The sequence below is a fragment of the Podarcis melisellensis genome (genome assembly GCF_964234715.1).
Source record: "Podarcis melisellensis genome assembly, chromosome: 10".
Lineage (NCBI taxonomy): Eukaryota > Metazoa > Chordata > Lepidosauria > Squamata > Lacertidae > Podarcis > Podarcis melisellensis.
The window spans coordinates 74,322,790-74,343,717 of record NC_138542.1 but is presented as its reverse complement, the minus strand read 5'-3'; the positions used below and the strand labels follow the sequence as shown (position 1 = coordinate 74,343,717).

Here is a 20,928-nt window from a genome sequence, read left to right as displayed (position 1 = left end):
AATAAAGCAGGCATGGAGAGACACCGAGGGGGTTTAACAAAAGCAAGCCAGCAAATTTCTACAAGCAGAAATAGAGACTGGTAGAACACAGAACTTAGCACCAGAAAACTCGCACCACAGAACATTTCAAAGCTCCCTTTTCTCTGTACTCAACCTGTCTTTTTAATTGCCACCTCCCTTGGCAGGATTTTAAGAAGCATAATATCACTCTGGGCTGGGGTTGGGGGGCATGGTATTAGATCTGGCTCACATTTAAAGGAAAACCCACCCAATTTGCACTTGCTGAAACAATATGGAAATCAAAACTCAGGCACTGGTTGAAATTCACACTTCTCTGAATTTTGCAAAGTAGTTCTCCATTCAAGTAGCGTGTACAAAATGCATATCTTGGGGTTAAGTGAGCATATAAGTACACATCACAGTGCAAATAACATAGAGAGAGGGGGGTTATATTGCAGGGAATTTCTTTGCAAAAACAAAAATGTATATATTGGGAGAACTTTGCACAATAATGCTGATGAATCTTCATGTGGGGTTGAAGGAAACGATTCTCAAACTGCTGTGCAAATATGAGAAAATTAGAGACTTGCCCATCCTTACTCTGGACAGGGTGAATCCAACCCAAGCAGGTTGCTTAAAACAGTGAGCATTTCTAAGTTTTGCTGTCCTGCATGGAAGATTGCATCGCTTTGTGGCCAGCTCTAAATCAGACAGCCTGCACTATTAACCCATTTCCCAGATTGCTTACTCCCTTTCTCTTTTCTTTGATTCATTTAACCACCCTGCACCATGTTAGACAAAAGCCAGTTTAAAATCTGCATGGTTTTCAACAAACTGGTGCCTACAGATAAGTGATTCCTCCCTCAATCCCCATAGCAAATGAAACCTTTCTTGGGTCTGGGGGCCAATTCATGGCTCCCTCCCTTTCTCTGCTCCTCACCTGGCATCTTCAATTCATGGCTCCTCACCTGGCATCTTCCTGCCGAATGAACTCAGAGGGAAGCTGTGGCCGCTCCTGGAAGGCTGGAGAGACTGTTGGTTTCAGATGCTGCTCCTGCTTCCAGGTCACCCAGTGAGGAGAGCCAGGCAGAAGGATCCCCGGGCCAGAGATGGAAGAAGGAGAGAGAGAGAGAGAGAGAGAGAGAGAGAGAGAGAGAGAGAGAGAGAGAGAGAGACTAGGTGGGTTTTAAGCTCTCCACCTTTCACCTTGGACTCATGTTCTGCCAAAGAAAGGTCCCAAGTTACGGCTGGCCTCCCCACCAGAGACCCTCAAACATGGCTGTGTCCCGCCTGCATCCTGTGGGTACAGCTCTGTCCGGGAAGAGGGCTGTTCTTGAGTGTTTGAGGAGCCCCTGAATGATCTGCATTTGCGTCACAAGGAAGAAAGATGAAGCAGCCCAGGGAAAGACATCTCTCCCCCGGGTTTTTTTTTTTGCCTTGGTGCCACGGGTGCAGGGTGGGACCCGAGTGGGTTAGGGAATAGCTATGTTCAAAGGAGAAATGGGTGAATCTTAGAGCAGGGGAGAAATTCAAGTCAGCTTGCATTTAAATCCACACCTCCCCAAATTTTGCAATGCAGCTTTCCAGTCAAATCATCAGGTCCAGCAATTCTGTTGAATTACTTAAACTAAATAACCTTAATTGACTTGGGAATAAATTTAACCAGCCGAGAAAGGGTGACTCAACAGGTCAAAGAGTGCTGGAATAGATGTTTGAATAATAAAGAGTAGGCTATAAATCTTAAATAATCTAAAGGGGCGGGAATTCCATGCAAAATTATATATGGAAATAAATACAGTGGTACCTTGGGTTAAGTACTTAACCCAATTTGTTCCGGAGGTCTGTTCTTAACCTGAAACTGTTCTTAACCTGAAGCATCACTTTAGCTAATGGGGCCTCCTGCTGCAACCGTGCTGCCGGAACACAATTTCTGTTCTCATCCTGAAGGAAAGTTCTGAACCCAAGGTACTATTTCTGGGTTAGTGGAGTCTGTAACCTGAAGTGTATGTAACCTGAAGCGTATGTAACCTGAGATACCACTGTACATATATCTTGCCATATACATGAACATGTAAGAGGTCATCAAGCACCACAGTTGGCATGGTCCTCTATTGGCAGCCACGTCAACTGCAGCAAGGTTTTTCATCTCTCAAAGAATTTATAAAAGAGTGAAGCCAGTTATAAAAACTTCATGGTTTTAAGATGTCACCATTCAAACACCTTGCTTGGAGGCATGTTGGATGAGCCTCGGATTAGGAGAAAGGAAGTTGTCTCACTAAGCAAACCCCACCTCCCCTTCTTCCCCACTCTCTCCAACTTGAAATGTTTGCTCTGGTAGGAGTGAACTTCAATGATTGATGTAGCAGCTACAATGTGGACCCTGACAGCTGGTGTGGGGACATTCAGTTTGGGAGTCTGCTGCTGCTTCCAGGAGATCCGGTGAGGAAAGCCAGGTGGGAGGATCCCAGGACCAGAGTGTCGGGATGCAGAGGGCCGGATGGCCAGCTGGCTAGCCCCGGCTGGGCCGTCTCCTTCCAGCTATCCCGCTGCGGAGACCATCACCTCTGCCCCAACGTAAATCGGCGACCCGGCCTTGTGAGCCAGGGCACACTATCAGCAGATCGAACTGTGCACACAGAATAGGCGTGAGGCTTGTGGAAGCATACTACGATTTATTAAGCATAAATCAGGACAAAGAAACATGTCATCTCTCTCTCATGTTGTCTCAGAGAGAACAGCCAAAAGCAAAAGCTATACACACAACGGAAGCTCCCAGCGAGCTGTGCTGAAATCTAAACAGACATGTGACACACAACAATTCCACACGTCTGCTCCTTAAGGTGTAATGGAAATGTCAACTGCTGCTTCCAGGTGATGCAGTGAGGAGAGCCAGGTGGGAGGATCTGAAGGGCCTGAGAAGGTGGGTGGGGAGTAGAGAGGGTGGTTGTGTTGCAAGGCCGACCATGTCAGGAGAGAATACAGACCGGTCCTGGCACTCCCATTGCAAGGCGTTGCACTGGATGACTCTTGGGACGCCTTCCCAAGCTATGAGTCTGCCTAAAGAAAGGTCCCAGGTTATGGCTGCCCCTCTGTGCTAAAGATATTGTCATATCCCTTAAGGAAAAAAAGATGAAAAAGCCCAGGAAAAGTCATCTCCCCCCCCCCAGCAGAAGAGGTTGGAGGCAAGGTTGGAGGGTGGGGCCTGTTAAGTATAACTGGTTTAATTGACACAGAAATGGGAAATGCCTGTGTATTAATGAAGGTTTAAAATGGAAAAATGGCTAAATATGTCTTGCTAACATGGGGTTTTTCCACAGTAGTTTTTTAAGGGATTCTAAGCTCCTAAATGGGCTAATAATTACCTGTTGGTTGTTTTACTCTAAACTGTGTGTAACCTTTGATCATGCGCTGAATCTATGGAGTTCCAAATCCGCCGTCTTGAAAGCACGGTGGTTGTTTCTATGAATGCCGCAGAGAATTAAAAGGACATAAATGGGTCTCCAAGAGCTGCACATTCTAAGGCCAATGGAGGCTGGAATGCAGGCTGTAGGGGAGAAACACAGTTTGGGTTTTTGGAATTATGTTGTATTTCTAAGATGTTTCATGGGACAAAGCATTGCTGGCTGAAATCACTATTGCTGAAATTTACGTAGAAAGGGAAGCCTAGAGCAACCCTAGCAATTCCTATTGGCTTGACGCCACAGAGCCATCAAAGCTGCCCTCTGCTGCCACCTGCTGGAGTCTCCAAAAACACACCTTTTTCCTATCATCTCCCTATGTTCTATCTCTCAAAGAACTAACAAAAGAATGGAGCCAGTGGAAAAAATGTTCCTGGTTTCAAGATGCTACCATTGCACCTACCATTGCCCCACTCCAAACACTGTAACCAGAGAGCTGTTAGATGAGATTTCTTAGCCTTGGGCTGGAAGCAAATGAGGTGCCCCCCTAAGCAAAGCCCACCTCCCCTTCCTCCCTCTCTCACCACCCTGACATTCCAGTCATGCCTTGGAAGGTGTTATCCACCCATAATAATAGGAAAGTCTATCTCATTGGCTTTGTCAGTGTCTATACTTTCTCCCTCTTCCTTAATTCACACTCATCAATTTCGCTGTTCTAAGCAGACATGTTCCAACGAGACCCTGCCCTACAGAGAGCCAAAAATGAGATTCAAACTGTCCCCCTGCAATTCAGAACCTTCCTCAGGGCTTCCTTCACCTCCTTATTGCGGAGGCTGTAGATGAGGGGGTTCAGCATGGGGGTGACGATGCAGAACATCGCGGAGATCAGTGTGTCTATCTCCAGAGAGTAGCCGGTGCTTGGGCGGTTGTAGTTTAGGAACCCGTTTCCGACACAGAGGGTGACCACAACCAAGTGTGAGGCGCAGGTGGAGAAGGCTTTCTTCCTGCCAGTGTTGGAGTGAATCCTCAGAATGGAGGCCAAGATGTAGAAATAGGAGAAGATGATGAAGAGGAAGGGACCCAGGCCCACAAACATGCTGGTGATGTGAGTGGCCAATTCATTGATGCTCGTATCACTGCAGGCGATATTCACCAGTGGGGGCACATCGCAAAAGATTTGGGGAATCTGGTTGGCTCCACAGAAGTGAAGCTTGGAGGCCAAGGCAGTGTGAATCGCTGAGTCCAGGAAGCCCCAGACCCAGGAGGCCACAGCGAGATGGATGCACAGCCTGTTCCTCATGAGTCGGCTGTAGTGCAATGGCTGGCAAATGGCGGCATAGCGGTCATAGGCCATGACGGCCAACAGGGCAGGCTCACATCCAATAAAGCCCATCAGAAAGAAAGCTTGTGCCATGCACTGGTTGTAGGAGATGGTGTGACTCTGGCGCAGGAAGTTCACCAGGATCTTTGGCACAACAACAGAAGAAACACAAATGTCCAAGCAAGATAGGTGACAGAGGAAAAAGTACATGGGGCTGTGAAGGCGGGAATCCATCAGGACCATGATTAATATCATGAGGTTGCCCGTGATGATGGCCAAATAGGCAGCTAGAAAGACCAAGAAGAGGAAGACTTGGTCCCCTGGGGCTCTGGAGAGACCCAAGAAGATAAACTCCCCAACCTGTGTTTGATTCTCTGTGTCCATGAAGAAGAAAAGAGGGGGATCTGAGGAGAGATAAATGCGGCGTTGAGGGAAGTTAAAAGGCTTCAGGGGTCACTCTGCTATAGAAAGATATCTGTACTATCAAGTTCAGTTCAGGAGAAGATTCCCCCCCCCCCCATTCTCATTTGCTTTCCCCAGAGTTTATTTCAAAAATAATACCAAGAGGCAACTATACATTCTTTTCCCCTTATCTCCTCAAATGCACCATTTTGGTAAAACCCTAAATCCACATGTCTCTTATCTCCAACCGAAACAAGGAGGTGCATTTGGGTGGCATTGAACTATCTTGGTGTCCTTTACGAAGTCTAAAACTTAGGGGTGAGGATGGGGGGAAAGAGGGGTGACTCTGATATTGTCCTGGGCCAGGAGTCAGCTTCACCTGCTGAACAGCAGCCTGGAGGGGGAGATGGAAGAGTGACTCCACCTGCACATGATCAGCCTTCCAGGTCACAGAGGAGAAGGCACTGATGAGAAGCAGCCAGCTTCAGCCTTCTTAGGTAGAATTTCCAGCAACACTTAGATCTGGCATAGGCAAACTCCTGCCCTCCAGATGTTTTGAATTACAATTCCCGTCATCCCTGACCTCTGGCTCACCTGACAATGTAGATTGCTGTTTGCCCGACCCTCAGAACAGACTTGACTTGACTTTGTATGCCAAGCGTAAATCAGAGACTCTTCTCTTCTGTTTTCTTTTATTTTTGATTTTTTGGCCACACACTCCACCAAGCTCTACATGCTGTTGTCTGGCAACAGGAGTATGACAGATATCAATTAGACAATTTCAACTCCCACTGATTTCAGTGGAATAATTAAACAGCCAATCTTTCACTAGAAAGTTCAGTACAATCCCCTGTGTGAATGGACTCAGTGGCAAAACTCAATAAAAAAGATTTTTTTAAAAAAATACCACATTGACACCGGTGGCTTAAACCTCTATTATGCTTGTTCTGTTAATGATACTTGCATATGCTTAGCTGCTAACTATGAATTTAAAAAGAGCAAATAAATGGAAGGATGCTGCAGGGACCAGGAGGGGCTTGTTTGCTGGTGCCCCCACCAACTACCACTCTCTGGGTGGTCATCTGGGAGTCCCCATGACTCCAAAGTCCAGCCTGAGCTGCACAACTGACTCTGGCTGGCAGCAGCTCTCAGGGATGGGCACAGAGGCAAGCCCTTTCCCCCTGCCTGGTACCCAAGATGCTTTAAATTGGAGATGCCAAAAAAATTGACCCAAGGACCTTCTGCTTGCAATGCAGCTGCTCTGGCAATGAGCTCCAGTCCCTCTTTGAACTTCTCTCTCCCTTCTCATTTCATGATAACACATTCCTTGCATTGCCCTCAATCAAAGAAGACTCCAGTCTTTTGGAAGGTGGGTAAATGACAGCCAGGCAACTCACCGTTTCTTGCTAACTAGTTAGCTGCTGACGGCTAGCCAACTCTGGATTCCTTCTCCTCCTCACCTTGGGAAATGGAGACCTTGAACTTCAGTTTACCCTGGGAAGAAGATACGTTAAGGCCCTAATTTCCCACCACTAGGAGTTCTGAATACAACCAGTTGTGAGGAGGCAGCTTGGGCAAAATCTCTTCTCCAAATGCGACACCAAGGAAGGGCCTTGAAGATCTCATGGTGACACCAGGGCCTTGTGGCTGGCTGCCTTTCCTTGTAGGGGAGCAATTGTTACCTTGTGTGTTGACCATGGGGATGTCTGTGCACAGAGAATCCACAGAGAGGAAGGCTGCAGCTGCAGTGAATCAAAATGTCCCATGGGAGTAGGATTTTTTTGCAGGTATGCTAGAGCCAAGCACAATGGATGGTGTCCTTTAATTGGGGCACCCTTAATTGCTGCTAAGGAGGGGGCAGGAGGACAGCAGTAACCTCAGAGCTATTAAGTCGTGTTACGGAAAGTGTGTCCTCCTGGCGAGATTGAAATTCCCTTTGAGACTCATTTTCACCATTGGAGCTCCTGTGTGGATGTTGTTACGCCAGGTGAGAAAGCAAGGAAGGAAGAGCTATGGGGAAATTAAAATTCTGTCTCTCACCTGCCAGCCACCAGCGTTGTAGGCAGATAGGACAAAGAGGAGGAGATCATTCTTGGTGAGAGACTCTAGTGACTGTGGCTAGTAAGAAGGTGGAAGCAGTAGCCAACGCAGAAGATGTGGAGGGGCACAGCTTTTGGGAGGCTGCCAGCGTCCTGGGCTGGCCTGGACCAGAGAGGAAGAGAGTCTTCTTCCATGGAGGAGGTCCAGACATTAAGGGCTCTGCCATGGAAGATGGAGCAAGTTTGTTTACTCCTACGCAGGAGTAAACCCATGGCTTCAAGTTACAAGAAAGGGGATTCTGACTCAACATCAGGAAGAGCTTTCTGCTCAACAGTGGAACGAACTCCCTTGGAAGGTGGTGGACTCTCCTTCCATGGAGGTTTTTAAGCAGAGGTTGGATGGCCATCTGTCATGGATGCTTCAGCTGAGATTCCTACATTGCAGAGAGGTGGACTAGAGGACCCTTGGGGTCCCTTCCAACTCTATGGTTCTGTGCTTCTATGTGAGGCTACTCTCAAGGCTGCTCTTGAGGCTGCCGGTTGCAGCAGCTAAGCTGCTTGTGGGGACAAACTCCCACCAGCAAGGAACATTTTGTCTGAGGCCACCTTATCCCTTATAGTCCCAGGAGGTCACCATGTTCTGCAGAAGAGGCTATCCTTGAAGTCCCTAAAATATCCAAAGCCTAGTCCATGGCAGTTTGGAGCAGTGCCTTCAGAGTGGCTGCCCCTGTTTTGTATAATAATAAAATTAGTTATTATTTATACCCCAGCCATTCTGGGCAGCTCCCAGCAGAATGTTAAAAGCACGATAAAACATCAAACACTATAAACTTCCCTAAACAGGACAACCTTCAGGTATCTTCTAAAAGTCGGATAGTTGTTTATTTCCTTGACCTCTGATGGGAGGGCGTTCCACAGGGCGGGCGCCACTACTGACAAGGCGCTGCTGCTGGTACAGCATCCATGTTCAGTTAGGGCAGATGCCCCTTATTTGTATTTTCTGGAAACAGCTGAAGATACTCCTATTCTGGCAAGCTTCTTCACGCAGATGTCGAAGGGTCCCACAGATTTACACCTGCTCACGAACCTACCAATCCCACCTCTTCCCACCCACCCAACTCACCGCAACAGAGTTCAAGATTTGGCGTAACTCAGCATCCAAGCACAAAGCACTGGTGGTTTTGTTTGTGTATTTGTTTTTTATTGACAATATTTATTTTCCACCCAACAACAACATTTTCTGGCTCACTTACATTAAAAAGAAACACAGCTGTGAGCAACAAATTATAAAGCTTTAGTCATAACACAAGCTGTCAGCGGCAACGGAAAATAAATTAAGATTTTAAAATGAAGAGTATTTTCCAAGATTTTCTGGGGAAATAAAATGGCTTTATCTATTTATATTAGCTGGCCCCAAAGGCCTGTTGAGTATCATTGTCTAGAACAATTTCAAATAAAACCCAAGTTTTCTTGGACTAACTCCCTCTTTTTTGTCTCCTTCCACTAAGGAGTTAACCAAGGAGACTGGAAGGCCGGTAGCCTAGTGAGAACCACAGACTGAGGGAATCTAGCCCCTCCTTTCATGCCCTGTTTTGGGGCCACTGGGCTTTGCAGGGAAGACGGCTGGCGCCTTCTTCTTCCCTCCCACTAACCTGCGCTCTCACTGCTTGCGAGAGGAAGTGCAGAACTTCCTCTGGCTTTCCAGAACCTTCCTCAGGGCGCCCTTCACCTCCTTGTTTCGGAGACTGTAGATGAGGGGGTTCAGCATAGGGGTGATGATGCAATACATGGTGGAGAGCAGGGTGTCTATCTCCAGAGAGTAGCCTGCGCTGGGGCGGTAGTAGTTCACCAGTCCATTTCTGAAGTAGAGGACAACCACTATCATGTGGGAGGTGCAGGTGGAGAAGGCCTTGCGCCTCCTGGTGTTGGAGCGGATCCGCAAGATGGAAGCCAAGATGTAGACGTAGGAGATGACGACTACCAGGAATGGGCCCAGGCCCATAAAGATGGTGGCTATGTGAACGGTAATTTCGTTGACGCGCGTGTCCCCGCAGGCGATTTTCAGCAGCGGTCGGAGGTCGCAGAAGATGTGGTGGATCTGGAAGGCTGCACAGAAGGTTAAATTGGAGGCCAAGGCTGTGTGAACCACTGAGTCAAGGAAGCCCACGACCCAGACGATGGTGGCTAGTTGTACACACACACGCGGACTCATGAGGTGTGTGTAATGCAAAGGCTGGCAAATGGCGGCATAGCGATCGTATGCCATGGCGGCCAACAGCCAGCACTCAGAACCTGAGAAAGCCATCAGGAAGAACATCTGGACCAGGCACGGGTGGTAGGAGATGGTGTGGCGGCGGAGGTTGGCCAAAATATTGGGGACAGTGACAGAGGAGTAGCAAACATCCATGCAAGACAAATGGCCGAGGAAGAAGTACATGGGGCTATGAAGGTGGGGATAAAGCAGAATCAGGCCGACTATGGTGAGGTTCCCCAACAGGGTGACCAAGTAGATCACCAAGAACACCAGGAACAGGTAGGTCTGACCATGCGTGATCCCGGAGAAACCCAGAAGAACAAACTCCGTCACCTGGGTCCAGTTGCTGCTGCCAGCCATGGAAAATGCGGAGATTATCTGTAGAGAAAGTAGGTAAGTAAAGTAAGTAAATTTTTACTTATACCCTGCCCTCCCCAGCTAAGACCGGGCTCAGGGCAGCTAACATCAAATATCAAATACATTGAAACACAATCAAACAATTTTTTAAAATACATCTTAATAATTAGAATCAGGATAAAATTTAATGATTGCCCACGAATTACAACCATAGTGGTCGGGAAACTCAAGATTCATCAGGGCCAGCTGTCCATGTTGGTCCCACATGAGCTGATAAAAGGGCCAAAGAGGTAACTTAGAGGGCCCCATAGAGGGGCATCAATCTGGGCCCAGACTGAAGGCCAGGAAGAACAGCTTTGTCCTGCAGGCCCTGTGGAAGGATGTCAAATCCCACAGGGCCCTAGTCTTCTGTGATAGAGCGTTCCACCAGGCTGGGGCCAAAGCCAAAAGGCCTTGGCCCTGATTGAGGCCAGTTTAACTTCCTTGAGGCCCAGGACCTCTGAGGTATTATTTGTGGACCGTAAGGTCCTCCACAGGGCATACCAGGAGAGGCGGTCCCGTAAATACGAGGGTCGTAGGCCACATAGGACTTTAAAGGTTAAAACCAGCACCTTAAACTTGACCCTGTACTCCACCGGGAGCCAGTGCAGCATGGCAAACGAAACCTTTCTTGGGTCTGGGGGCCAATTCATGGCTCCCTTCCTTTCTCTGCTCCTCACCTGGCATCTTCCTGCCAAATGAACTGCTGCTCCTGGAAGGCTGTAGAGACCGTTGTTTTCAGAAGCTACGCCTGCTTCAAGGTCACCCAGCGAGGAGAGTCAGGAAGAAGGATCCCCGGGCCAGAGATGGAAGAAGGAGAGAGAGAGACTAGGTCGGTTTTAAGGTCTCCACCTTTCCCCACTCTGGAGAGGAGGGAGGCAAGGCTTGGACTCATGTTCTGTCAAAGAAAGGTCCCAAGTTACGGCTGGCCTCCCCACCAGAGACCCTCAAACATGGCTGTGTCCTGCATCCTGTGAGTCCAGCTCTATCAGGAAAGAGGGCTGTTCTTGAGTGTTTGAGGAGCCCCTGAGTGATGTGCATTTGCGACATGAGGAAGAAAGATGAAGCAGCCCAGGGAAAGACATCTCTCCCCCAGGGTTTCTTTGTCTTGGTAGAAAACGTTGGTGCCAAGGGTGCAGGGTGGGACCCGAGGGGGTCAGGGAATAGCTATGTTCAAAGCAGAAAAGGGTGAATCTTAGAGCAGGGGAGAAATTCAAGTCCCCCAATTTTGCAATGCAGCTTTGCAGCCAAATTGTGTGTGCAGAAAATGGATGGACTGGGGCAAAGTATGGAATGTGTTGCCCAAAGTGACGTACAAGAAAAGTGCTATTTTAGGGAATACTGTCTTGCGAAAATGTGCATATTAAGCCAAACCGCACACCAGACTGTGTATATTAGGTGTACTAAAATAATGGTGAATTTTGAGGAAAACTTTTTCAAAAGTCACAACGTGATTAAAGAGTAATTACAGGGTGTGAGAGAGAACGTAGATGAGCCACTTTAGAAGTGAGGTTCCTTCCAGACTGCTGCTATTTTGGGGGAGGAGATTGAGTGACGCACCAGCATTTTCATGCTGTCCGTTTAAACTTTGTTTGAGAAACACCCCAGGAATCAGTTTTTGGGAATGAGGTAAGGGATAAGGAAATGCGCTGGAAAATGTGGGATAGCCGTTTCTTGAGACAATAACAGGTAGCAATTTTTGAATGTTTTACATATGTTCTGATTTTATTTTTAATCGTATTTTTTCATCACAGAACAATTTGTTGCTGTGGGCTCCTTTGGGAGGGAAGGGCAGGATAGGCACTTAATAAAATATATAAATGTCATATCACTGCAAACCAACCCAAAGGAACGTTCGATCCATAGCCGCTGTCAGCCAATCTCCCCACAGTCTTTTGTGCAAACAAATCAGGATCAGGGCTCAGAAAAGGGGATGGAAATGACCCGAGTTCGAAAAAGGCACAGAACAGTGAGTCCCAAAGTGGGCGATGTTGAGCCTTGTGGAGGGTCAGTGGGATTTCCTAGGGGGCTGACAAGAGGCAAGGGAGTGGCGGGGGGACCTGGAGGTGTAAACAGCTATCAGACTTTGAAAAACTGGCATCACGACATCAGATCCAGCAGTTCTGTTTAATTACTTAAGCTAAATAACCTTAATTGACTTGGGAATAAATTTAACCAGCCAAGGAAGTGTAACCCAACAGGAAAAGGAGTGCTGGAACAGATGTTTGAATAATGAGGAGTAGGCTATAAATCTTAAATAATCTAAAGGGGGGGGAGGAATTCATGCAAAATTATAAAAGAAAATAAATACAGTGGTACCTTGGGTTAAGTATTTCATTAGTTACGGAGGTCTTTTCTTAACCTGAAACTATTCTTAACCTGAAGCATCACTTTAGCTAATTTTGCCACCGCACTGCTGGAGCACAATTTCTGTTCTCATCCTGAAGCAAAGTTCTTAACCCAAGGTACTATTTCTGGGTTAACGGAGTCTGTAACCTGAAGCGTATGTAACCTGAGGTACCACTGTACATATATCTTGCCATATACATGAACATGTAAGAGGTCATCAAGCAACACAGTTGGCATGGTCCTCTATTGGCAGCCACATCAACTGCAGCAAGGTTTTTCATCTCTCAAAGAATTTATAAAAGAGTGAAGCCAGTTATAAAAACTTCATGGTTTTAAGATGTCACCATTCAAACACCTTGCTTGGAGGCATGTTGGATGAGCCTCGGATTAGGAGAAAGGAAGTTGTCTCACTAAGCAAACCCCACCTCCCCTTCTTCCCCACTCTCTCCAACCTGAAATGTTTGCTCTGGTAGGAGTGAACTTCAATGATTGATGTAGCAGCTACAATGTGGGCCCTGACAGCTGGTGTGGGGACATTCAGTTTGGGAATCTGCTGCTGCTTCCAGGAGATCCGGTGAGGAAAGCCAGGTGGGAGGATCTCAGGACCAGAGTCTCGGCATGCAGAGGGCTGGATGGCCAGCTGGCCAGCCCTCGCTGGGCCGTCTCCTTCCAGCTATCCCGCTGCGGAGACCATCACCTCTGCCCCGACGTAAATCAGCGCCCCGGGCTTGTGAGCCAGGGCACACTATCAGCAGATCGAACTGTGCACACAGAATAGGCGTGAGGCTTGTGGAAGCATACTACGATTTATTAAGCATAAATCAGGACAAAGAAACATGTCATCTCTCTCTCATGTTGTCTCAGAGAGAACAGCCAAAAGCAAAAGCTATACACACAACGGAAGCTCCCAGCGAGCTGTGCTGAAATCTAAACAGACATGTGACACACAACAATTCACACGTCTGCTCCTTAAGGTGTAATGGAAATGTCAACTGCTGCTTCCAGGTGATGCAGTGAGGAGAGCCAGGTGGGAGGATCTGAAGGGCCTGATAAGGTGGGTGGGGAGTAGAGAGGGTGGTTGTGTTGCAAGGCCGACCATGTCAGGAGAGAATACAGACCGGTCCTGGCACTCCCGTGGCAAGGCGTTGCACTAGATGGCTCTTGGGACGCCTTCCCAAGCTATGAGTCTGCCTAAAGAAAGGTCCCAGGTTATGGCTGCCCCTCTGTGCTAAAGATATTGTCATATCCCTTAAGGAAAAAAAGATGAAAAAGCCCAGGAAAAGTCATCTCCCCCCCCCCCCAGCAGAAGAGGTTGGAGGCAAGGTTGGAGGGTGGGGCCTGTTAAGTATAGCTGGTTTAATTGACACAGAAATGGGAAATGCCTGTGTATTAATGAAGGTTTAAAATGGAAAAATGGCTAAATATGTCTTGCTAACACGGGGTTTTTCCACAGTAGTTTTTAAAGGGATTCTAAGCTCCTAAATGGGCTAATAATTACCTGTTGGTTGTTTTACTCTAAACTGTGTGTAACCTTTGATCATGCGCTGAATCTATGGAGTTCCAAATCCGCCGTCTTGAAAGCACGGTGGTTGTTTCTATGAATGCCGCAGAGAATTAAAAGGACGTAAATGGGTCTCCAAGAGCTGCACATTCTAAGGCCAATGGAGGCTGGATTGCTGGCTGTAGGGGAGAAACACACTTTGGATTTTTGGAATTATGTTGTATTTCTAAGATGTTTCATGGGACAAAGCATTGCTGGCTGAAATCACTATTGCTGAAATTTACGTAGAAAGGGAAGCCTAGAGCAACCCTAGCAATTCCTATTGGCTTGACGCCACAGAGCCATCAAAGCTGCCCTCTGCTGCCACCTGCTGGAGTCTCCAAAAACACACCTTTTCCCTATCATCTCCCTATGTTCTATCTCTCAAAGAACTAACAAAAGAATGGAGCCAGTGGAAAAAATGTTCCTGGTTTCAAGATGCTACCATTGCACCTACCATTGCCCCACTCCAAACACTGTAACCGGAGAGCTGTTAGATGAGATTTCTTAGCCTTGGGCTGGAAGCAAATGAGGTGCCCCCCTAAGCAAAGCCCACCTCCCCTTCCTCCCTCTCTCACCACCCTGACATTCCAGTCATGCCTTGGAAGGTGTTATCCACCCATAATAATAGGAAAGTCTATCTCATTGGCTTTGTCAGTGTCTATACTTTCTCCCTCTTCCTTAATTCACACTCATCAATTTCGCTGTTCTAAGCAGACATGTTCCAACGAGACCCTGCCCTACAGAGAGCCAAAAATGAGATTCAAACTGTCCCCCTGCAATTCAGAACCTTCCTCAGGGCTTCCTTCACCTCCTTATTGCGGAGGCTGTAGATGAGGGGGTTCAGCATGGGGGTGACGATGCAGAACATCGCGGAGATCAGTGTGTCTATCTCCAGAGAGTAGCCGGTGCTTGGGCGGTTGTAGTTTAGGAACCCGTTTCCGACACAGAGGGTGACCACGACCAAGTGTGAGGCGCAGGTGGAGAAGGCTTTCTTCCTGCCAGTGTTGGAGTGAATCCTCAGAATGGAGGCCAAGATGTAGAAATAGGAGAAGATGATGAAGAGGAAGGGACCCAGGCCCACAAACATGCTGGTGATGTGAGTGGCCAGTTCATTGATGCTCGTATCACTGCAGGCGATTTTCAACAGTGGTGGCACATCGCAAAAGATTTGGGGAATCTGGTTGGCTCCACAGAAGCGAAGCTTGGTGGCCAGGGCAGCATGAATTGCAGAGTCCAGGAAGCCCCAGACCCAGGAGGCCACAGCGAGATGGATGCACAGCCTGTTCCTCATGAGTCGGCTGTAGTGCAATGGCTGGCAAATGGCGGCATAGCGGTCATAGGCCATGACGGCCAACAGGGCAGGCTCACACCCAGCAAAGCCAATCAGAAAGAAAGCTTGTGCCAGGCACTGGTTGTAGGAGATGGTGTGACTCTGGCGCAGGAAGTTCACCAGGATCTTTGGCACAACAACAGAAGAAACACAAATGTCCAAGCAAGATAGGTGACAGAGGAAAAAGTACATGGGGCTGTGAAGGCGCGAATCCATCAGGACCACGATTAATATCATGAGGTTGCCTGTGACGATGGCCAAATAGGCAGCTAGGAAGACCAAGAAGAGGAAGACTTGGTCCCCTGGGGCTCTGGAGAGACCCAAGAAGTTAAACTCCCCAACCTGTGTTTGATTCTCTGTGTCCATGAAGAAGAAAAGAGGGGGATCTGAGGAGAGATAAATGCGGCGTTGAGGGAAGTTAAAAGGCTTCAGGGGTCACTCTGCTATAGAAAGATATCTGTATCTGAGGAGAAGGCACTGATGAGAACCAGCCGGCTTCAGCCTTCTTAGGTAGAACTTCCAGCAACACTTAGATCTGGCATAGGCAAACTCCTGCCCTCCAGATGTTTGGAATTACAATTCCCGTCATCCCTGACCTCTGGCTCACCTGACAATGTAGATTGCTGTTTGCCTGACCCTCAGAACAGACTTGACTTGACTTTGTATGCCAAGTGTAAATCAGAGACTCTTCCCTTATGTTTTTTTTTATTTTTTTTATTTTTGGCCACACACTCCACCAAGCTCTACATGCTGTTGTTGGACAACAGGAGTATGACAGATATCAATTAGACAATTTCAACTCCCACTGATTTCAGTGGAAGAATTAAACATGCCAATCTTTCACTAGAAAGTTCAGTACGATCCCCTGTGTAAATGGACTCAGTGGCAAAACTCAATAAAAAAGATTTTTTTAAAAAAAATACCACATTGACACCAGTGGCTTAAACCTCTATTATGCTTGTTCTGTTAATGATACTTGCATATGCTTAGCTGCTAACTATGAATTTAAAAAGAGCAAACAAATGGAAGGATGCTGCAGGGACCAGGAGGGGCTTGTTTGCTGGTGCCCCCACCAACTACTACTCTCTGGGTGGTCATTTGGGGGTCCCCATGGCTCCAAAGTCCAGCCCGAGCTGCACAACTGACTCTGGCTGGCAGCAGCTCTCAGGGATGGGCACAGAGGTGAGGAACAAGCCCTTTCCCCCTGCCTGGTACCCAAGATGCTTTAAATTGGAGATGCGCAAAAGGTTGACCCAAGGACCTTCTGCTTGCAATGCAGCTGCTCTGGCAATGAGCTCCAGTCCCTCTTTGAACTTCTCTCTCCCTTCTCATTTCATGGTAACACATTCCTTGCATTGCCCTCAATCAAAGAAGACTCCAGTCATTTGGAAGGTGGGTAAATGACAGCTAGGCAACTCACCGTTTCTTGCTAACTAGTTAGCTGCTGACGGCTGACCAACTCTGGATTCCTTCTCCTCCTCACCTTGGGAAATGGAGACCTTGAACTTCAGTTTGCCCTGGGAAGAAGATACGTTAAGGCCCTAATTTCCCACCGCTAGGAGTTCTGAATACAACCAGTTGTGAGGAGGCAGCTTGGGCAAAATCTCTTCTCCAAATGCGACACCAAGGAAGGGCCTTGAAGATCTCATGGTGATCCCAGGGGCCATGTGAGCAAACTTCTCTGCCGCCTGCCTTGTGGGTTGCTGGCTGCCTTTCCTTGTAGGGGAGCAATTGTTACCTTGTGTGTTGACCATGGGGATGTCTGTGCACAGAGAATCCACAGAGAGGAAGGCTGCAGCTGCAGTGAATCAAAATGCCCCATGGGAGTAGGATTTTTTTGCAGGTATGCTAGAGCCAAGCACAATGGATGGTGTCCTTTAATTGGGGCACCCTTAATTGCTGGTAAGTAGGGGGCAGGAGGACAGCAGTAACCTCAGAGCTATTAAGTCGTGTTACGGAAAGTGTGTCCTCCTGGCGAGATTGAAATTCCCTTTGAGAATCATTTTCACCATTGGAGCTCCTGTGTGTTTGTTGTTAAGCCAGGTGAGAAAGCAAGGAAGGAACAGCTATGGGGAAATTAAAATTCTGTCTCTCACCTGCCAGCCACCAACGTTGTAGGCAGATAGGACAAAGAGGAGAAGATCATCCTTGGTGAGAGACTCTAGTGACTGTGGCTAGTAAGAAGGTGGAAGCAGTAGCCAACGCAGAAGATATGGAAGGGCACAGCTTTTGGGAGGCTGCCAGCGTCCTGGGCTGGCCTGGACCAGAGAGGAAGAGAGTCTTCTTCCATGGAGGAGGTCCAGACATTAAGGGCTCTGCCATGGAAGATGGAGCAAGTTTGTTTACTCCTACGCAGGAGTAAACCCATGGCTTCAAGTTACAAGAAAGGGGATTCTGACTCAACATCAGGAAGAGCTTTCTGCTCAACAGTGGAACGAACTCCCTTGGAAGGTGGTGGACTCTCCTTCCATGGAGGTTTTTAAGCAGAGGTTGGATGGCCATCTGTCATGGATGCTTCAGCTGAGATTCCTGCATTGCAGAGAGGTGGACTAGAGGACCCTTGGGGTCCCTTCCAACTCTATGGTTCTGTGCTTCTATGTGAGGCTACTCTCAAGGCTGCTCTTGAGGCTGCCGGTTGCAGCAGCTAAGCTGCTTGTGGGGACAAACTCCCACCAGCAAGGAACATTTTGTCTGAGGCCACCTTATCCCTTATAGTCCCAGGAGGTCACCATGTTCTGCAGAAGAGGCTATCCTTGAAGTCCCTAAAATATCCAAAGCCTAGTCCATGGCAGTTTGGAGCAGTGCCTTCAGAGTGGCTGCCCCTGTTTTGTATAATAATAAAATTAGTTATTATTTATACCCCAGCCATTCTGGGCAGCTCCCAACAGAATGTTAAAAGCACGATAAAACATCAAACACTATAAACTTCCCTAAACAGGACAACCTTCAGGTATCTTCTAAAAGTCGGATAGTTGTTTATTTCCTTGACCTCTGATGGGAGGGCGTTCCACAGGGCGGGCGCCACTACTGACAAGGCGCTGCTGCTGGTACAGCATCCATGTTCAGTTAGGGCAGATGCCCCTTATTTGTATTTTCTGGAAACAACTGAAGATACTCTTATTCTGGCAAGCTTCTTCACGCAGATGCGGAAGGGTCCCACAGATTTACACCTGCTCACGAACCTACCAATCCCACCTCTTCCCACCCACCCAACTCACCGCAACGGAGTTCAAGATTTGGCGTAACTCAGCATCCAAGCACAAAGCACTGGTGGTTTTGTTTGTGTATTTGTTTTTTATTGACAATATTTATTTGCCACCCAACAACAACATTTTCTGGCTCACTTACATTAAGAAGAAACACAGCTGTGAGCAACAAAATATAAAGCTTCAGTCATAACAAAATCTATCAGCGGCAACGGAAAATAAATTAAGATTTTAAAATGAAGAGTATTTTCCAAGATTTTCTGGGGAAATAAAATGGCTTTATCTATTTATATTAGCTGGCTCCAAAGGCCTGTTGAGTATCATTGTCTAGAACAATTTCAAATAAAACCCAAGTTTTCTTGGACTAACTCCCTCTTGTTTGTCTCCTTCCACTAAGGAGTTAACCAAGGAGTCTGGAAGGCCGGTAGCCTAGTGAGAACCACAGACTGAGGGAATCTAGCCCCTCCTTTCATGCCCTGTTTTGGGGCCACTGGGCTTTGCAGGGAAGACGGCTGGCGCCTTCTCCTTCCCTCCCACTACCCTACGCTCTCACTGCTTGCGAGAGGAAGTGCAGAACTTCCTCTGGCTTTCCAGAACCTTCCTCAGGGCGCCCTTCACCTCCTTGTTTCGGAGGCTGTAGATGAGGGGGTTCAGCATAGGGGTGATGATGCAATACATGGTGGAGAGCAGGGTGTCTATCTCCAGAGAGTAGCCTGTGCTGGGGCGGTAGTAGTTCACCAGTCCATTTCCGAAGTAGAGGACAACCACTATCATGTGGGAGGTGCAGGTGGAGAAGGCCTTGCGCCGCCCGGTGTTGGAGCGGATCCGCAAGATGGAAGCCAAGATGTAGATGTAGGAGATGACGACTACCAGGAACGGGCTCAGGCCCACAAAGATGGTGGCTACCTGGATGACAATTTCATTGACTCTCTTGTTCCCACAGGCAATTTTCAGCAATGGAGGGAGGTCGCAGAAGATGTGGTGGATCTGGAAGGCCCCGCAGAAGTGTAAATTGGAGGCCAAGGCTGTGTGAACCACTGAGTCAAGGAAGCCCACGACCCAGACGATGGTGGCTAGTTGTACACACACACGCGGGCTCATGAGGTGCGAGTAACGCAAAGGCTGGCAAATGGCGGCATAGCGATCGTATGCCATGGCGGCCAACAGCCAGCACTCAGAACCTGAGAAAGCCATCAGGAAGAACATCTGGACCAGGCACGGGTGGTAGGAGATGGTGTGGCGGCGGAGGAGGAGGTTGGCCAAAATGCTGGGGACAGTGACGGAGGAGTAGCAAACGTCCATGCAAGACAAATGGCTGAGGAAGAAGTACATGGGGCTATGAAGGTGGGGATCCAGCAGGATCAGGCCGACTATGGTGAGGTTCCCCAACAGGGTGACCAAGTAGATCACCAAGAAAACCAGGAACAGGTAGGTCTGACCATGCGTGATCCCGGAGAAGCCCAGAAGAACAAACTCCGTCACCTGGGTCCAGTTGCTGCTGCCAGCCATGGGAAATGTGGAGATTATCTGTAGAGAAAGAAGCATGGCGTTTGAGGGAAAGGCTGCCAGGCAGAAAAGGGAAACCGAGGAAGTTCCTGAATTGTGGGGAGGTGAAGTAGAAGACCCTTGGGGTCCCTTACAACTCTACAGTTCTGTGATTCTATGATTGTAAGCGGTCTTCTAAGACCATTTAATTCAGTGTTGTTGTTGATTAAACTTCTTAGTCTCTTGTCACCTGAAGGTCTCCAAGTGTCTTATGGCAAAGGAAAATTATACAATACATAATACCATGTGGAGAAGGGGGGGGAGTCATATTATATATTGATATTTCACTTAAAATTCTATTGGAGGGGAGGGAAACCAGCCATATAAACAGGAGGAGCGTCTCCACCCCCATCGTTCAGCGCGGACACTGAGGTCCAGCTCCAAGGGCCTTCTGGCGGTTCCCTTCCTGAGAGAAACCAAGTTACAGGGAACCAGGCAGAGGGCCTTCTCGGTGGTGGCACCTGCCCTATGGAATGCCCTCCCAACAGATGTCAAAGAGAAGAACAACTATCAGACTTTTAGAAGACATCTGAAGGCAGCCCTGTTTAAGGAAGCTTTTAATGTTTGATGCACTATTGTGTTTTGTTGGAGGCTGCCCAGAGTGGCTGGGGAAACCCAGCCAGATTGGTGGGGTATAAATAAATTATTATTATTATTATTATTATTATTATTATTATTATTATTATTATTATTTCCCTGACCACATGCAAATAATAAACTAAGTAAAACACCTCCATCTCCCCCTAGTCCAAAAATCATTCACATCAAACTAACGGTTTTTCTCCTCCCCACCCAATAGTCATAGAATCATAGAATCATAGAGTTGGAAGAGACCACCAGGGCCATCGAGTCCAACCCCCTGCCAAGCAGGAAACACCATCAGAGCACTCCTGACATATGGTTGTCAAGCCTCTGCTTAAAGACCTCCAAAGAAGGAGACTCCACCACACTCCTTGGCAGGAAATTCCACTGTCGAACAGCTCTTACTGTCAGGAAGTTCTTCCTAATGTTTAGGTGGAATCTTCTTTCTTGTAGTCTGGTACCAAGGCCAGCTGTTACGAATCAGTGGTGGGTGGGTTAGGGTTCTCCAGGGATGGTTGGACGTCTCTCCTCTCCCTTCAAGGGGGGACGGGAACAACACTGCT

General features: G+C 47.9%; 3 protein-coding genes across 3 annotated transcripts; all 3 read right to left on the bottom strand.

The window, feature by feature from the left end:
* Positions 1-4,167: 4,167 nt before the first annotated feature.
* On the bottom strand, positions 4,168-5,103 carry LOC309378760 (olfactory receptor 5V1-like; the record flags this gene model as incomplete). Its single annotated transcript, XM_081927395.1, has 1 exon — positions 4,168-5,103. One exon carries the CDS (start codon positions 5,101-5,103, stop codon positions 4,168-4,170), a length of 936 nt encoding a protein of 311 aa, XP_081783521.1.
* Positions 5,104-14,462: 9,359 nt separating this feature from the next.
* LOC309378759 (olfactory receptor 5V1-like) lies at positions 14,463-15,398 on the bottom strand (the record flags this gene model as incomplete). Its single annotated transcript, XM_081927394.1, has 1 exon — positions 14,463-15,398. The coding sequence occupies one exon, from the start codon at positions 15,396-15,398 to the stop codon at positions 14,463-14,465; it is 936 nt and encodes a 311-aa protein (XP_081783520.1).
* Positions 15,399-18,787: 3,389 nt separating this feature from the next.
* LOC309379809 (olfactory receptor 5V1-like) lies at positions 18,788-19,783 on the bottom strand (the record flags this gene model as incomplete). Its single annotated transcript, XM_081929262.1, has 1 exon — positions 18,788-19,783. One exon carries the CDS (start codon positions 19,781-19,783, stop codon positions 18,788-18,790), a length of 996 nt encoding a protein of 331 aa, XP_081785388.1.
* Positions 19,784-20,928: the final 1,145 nt, after the last annotated feature.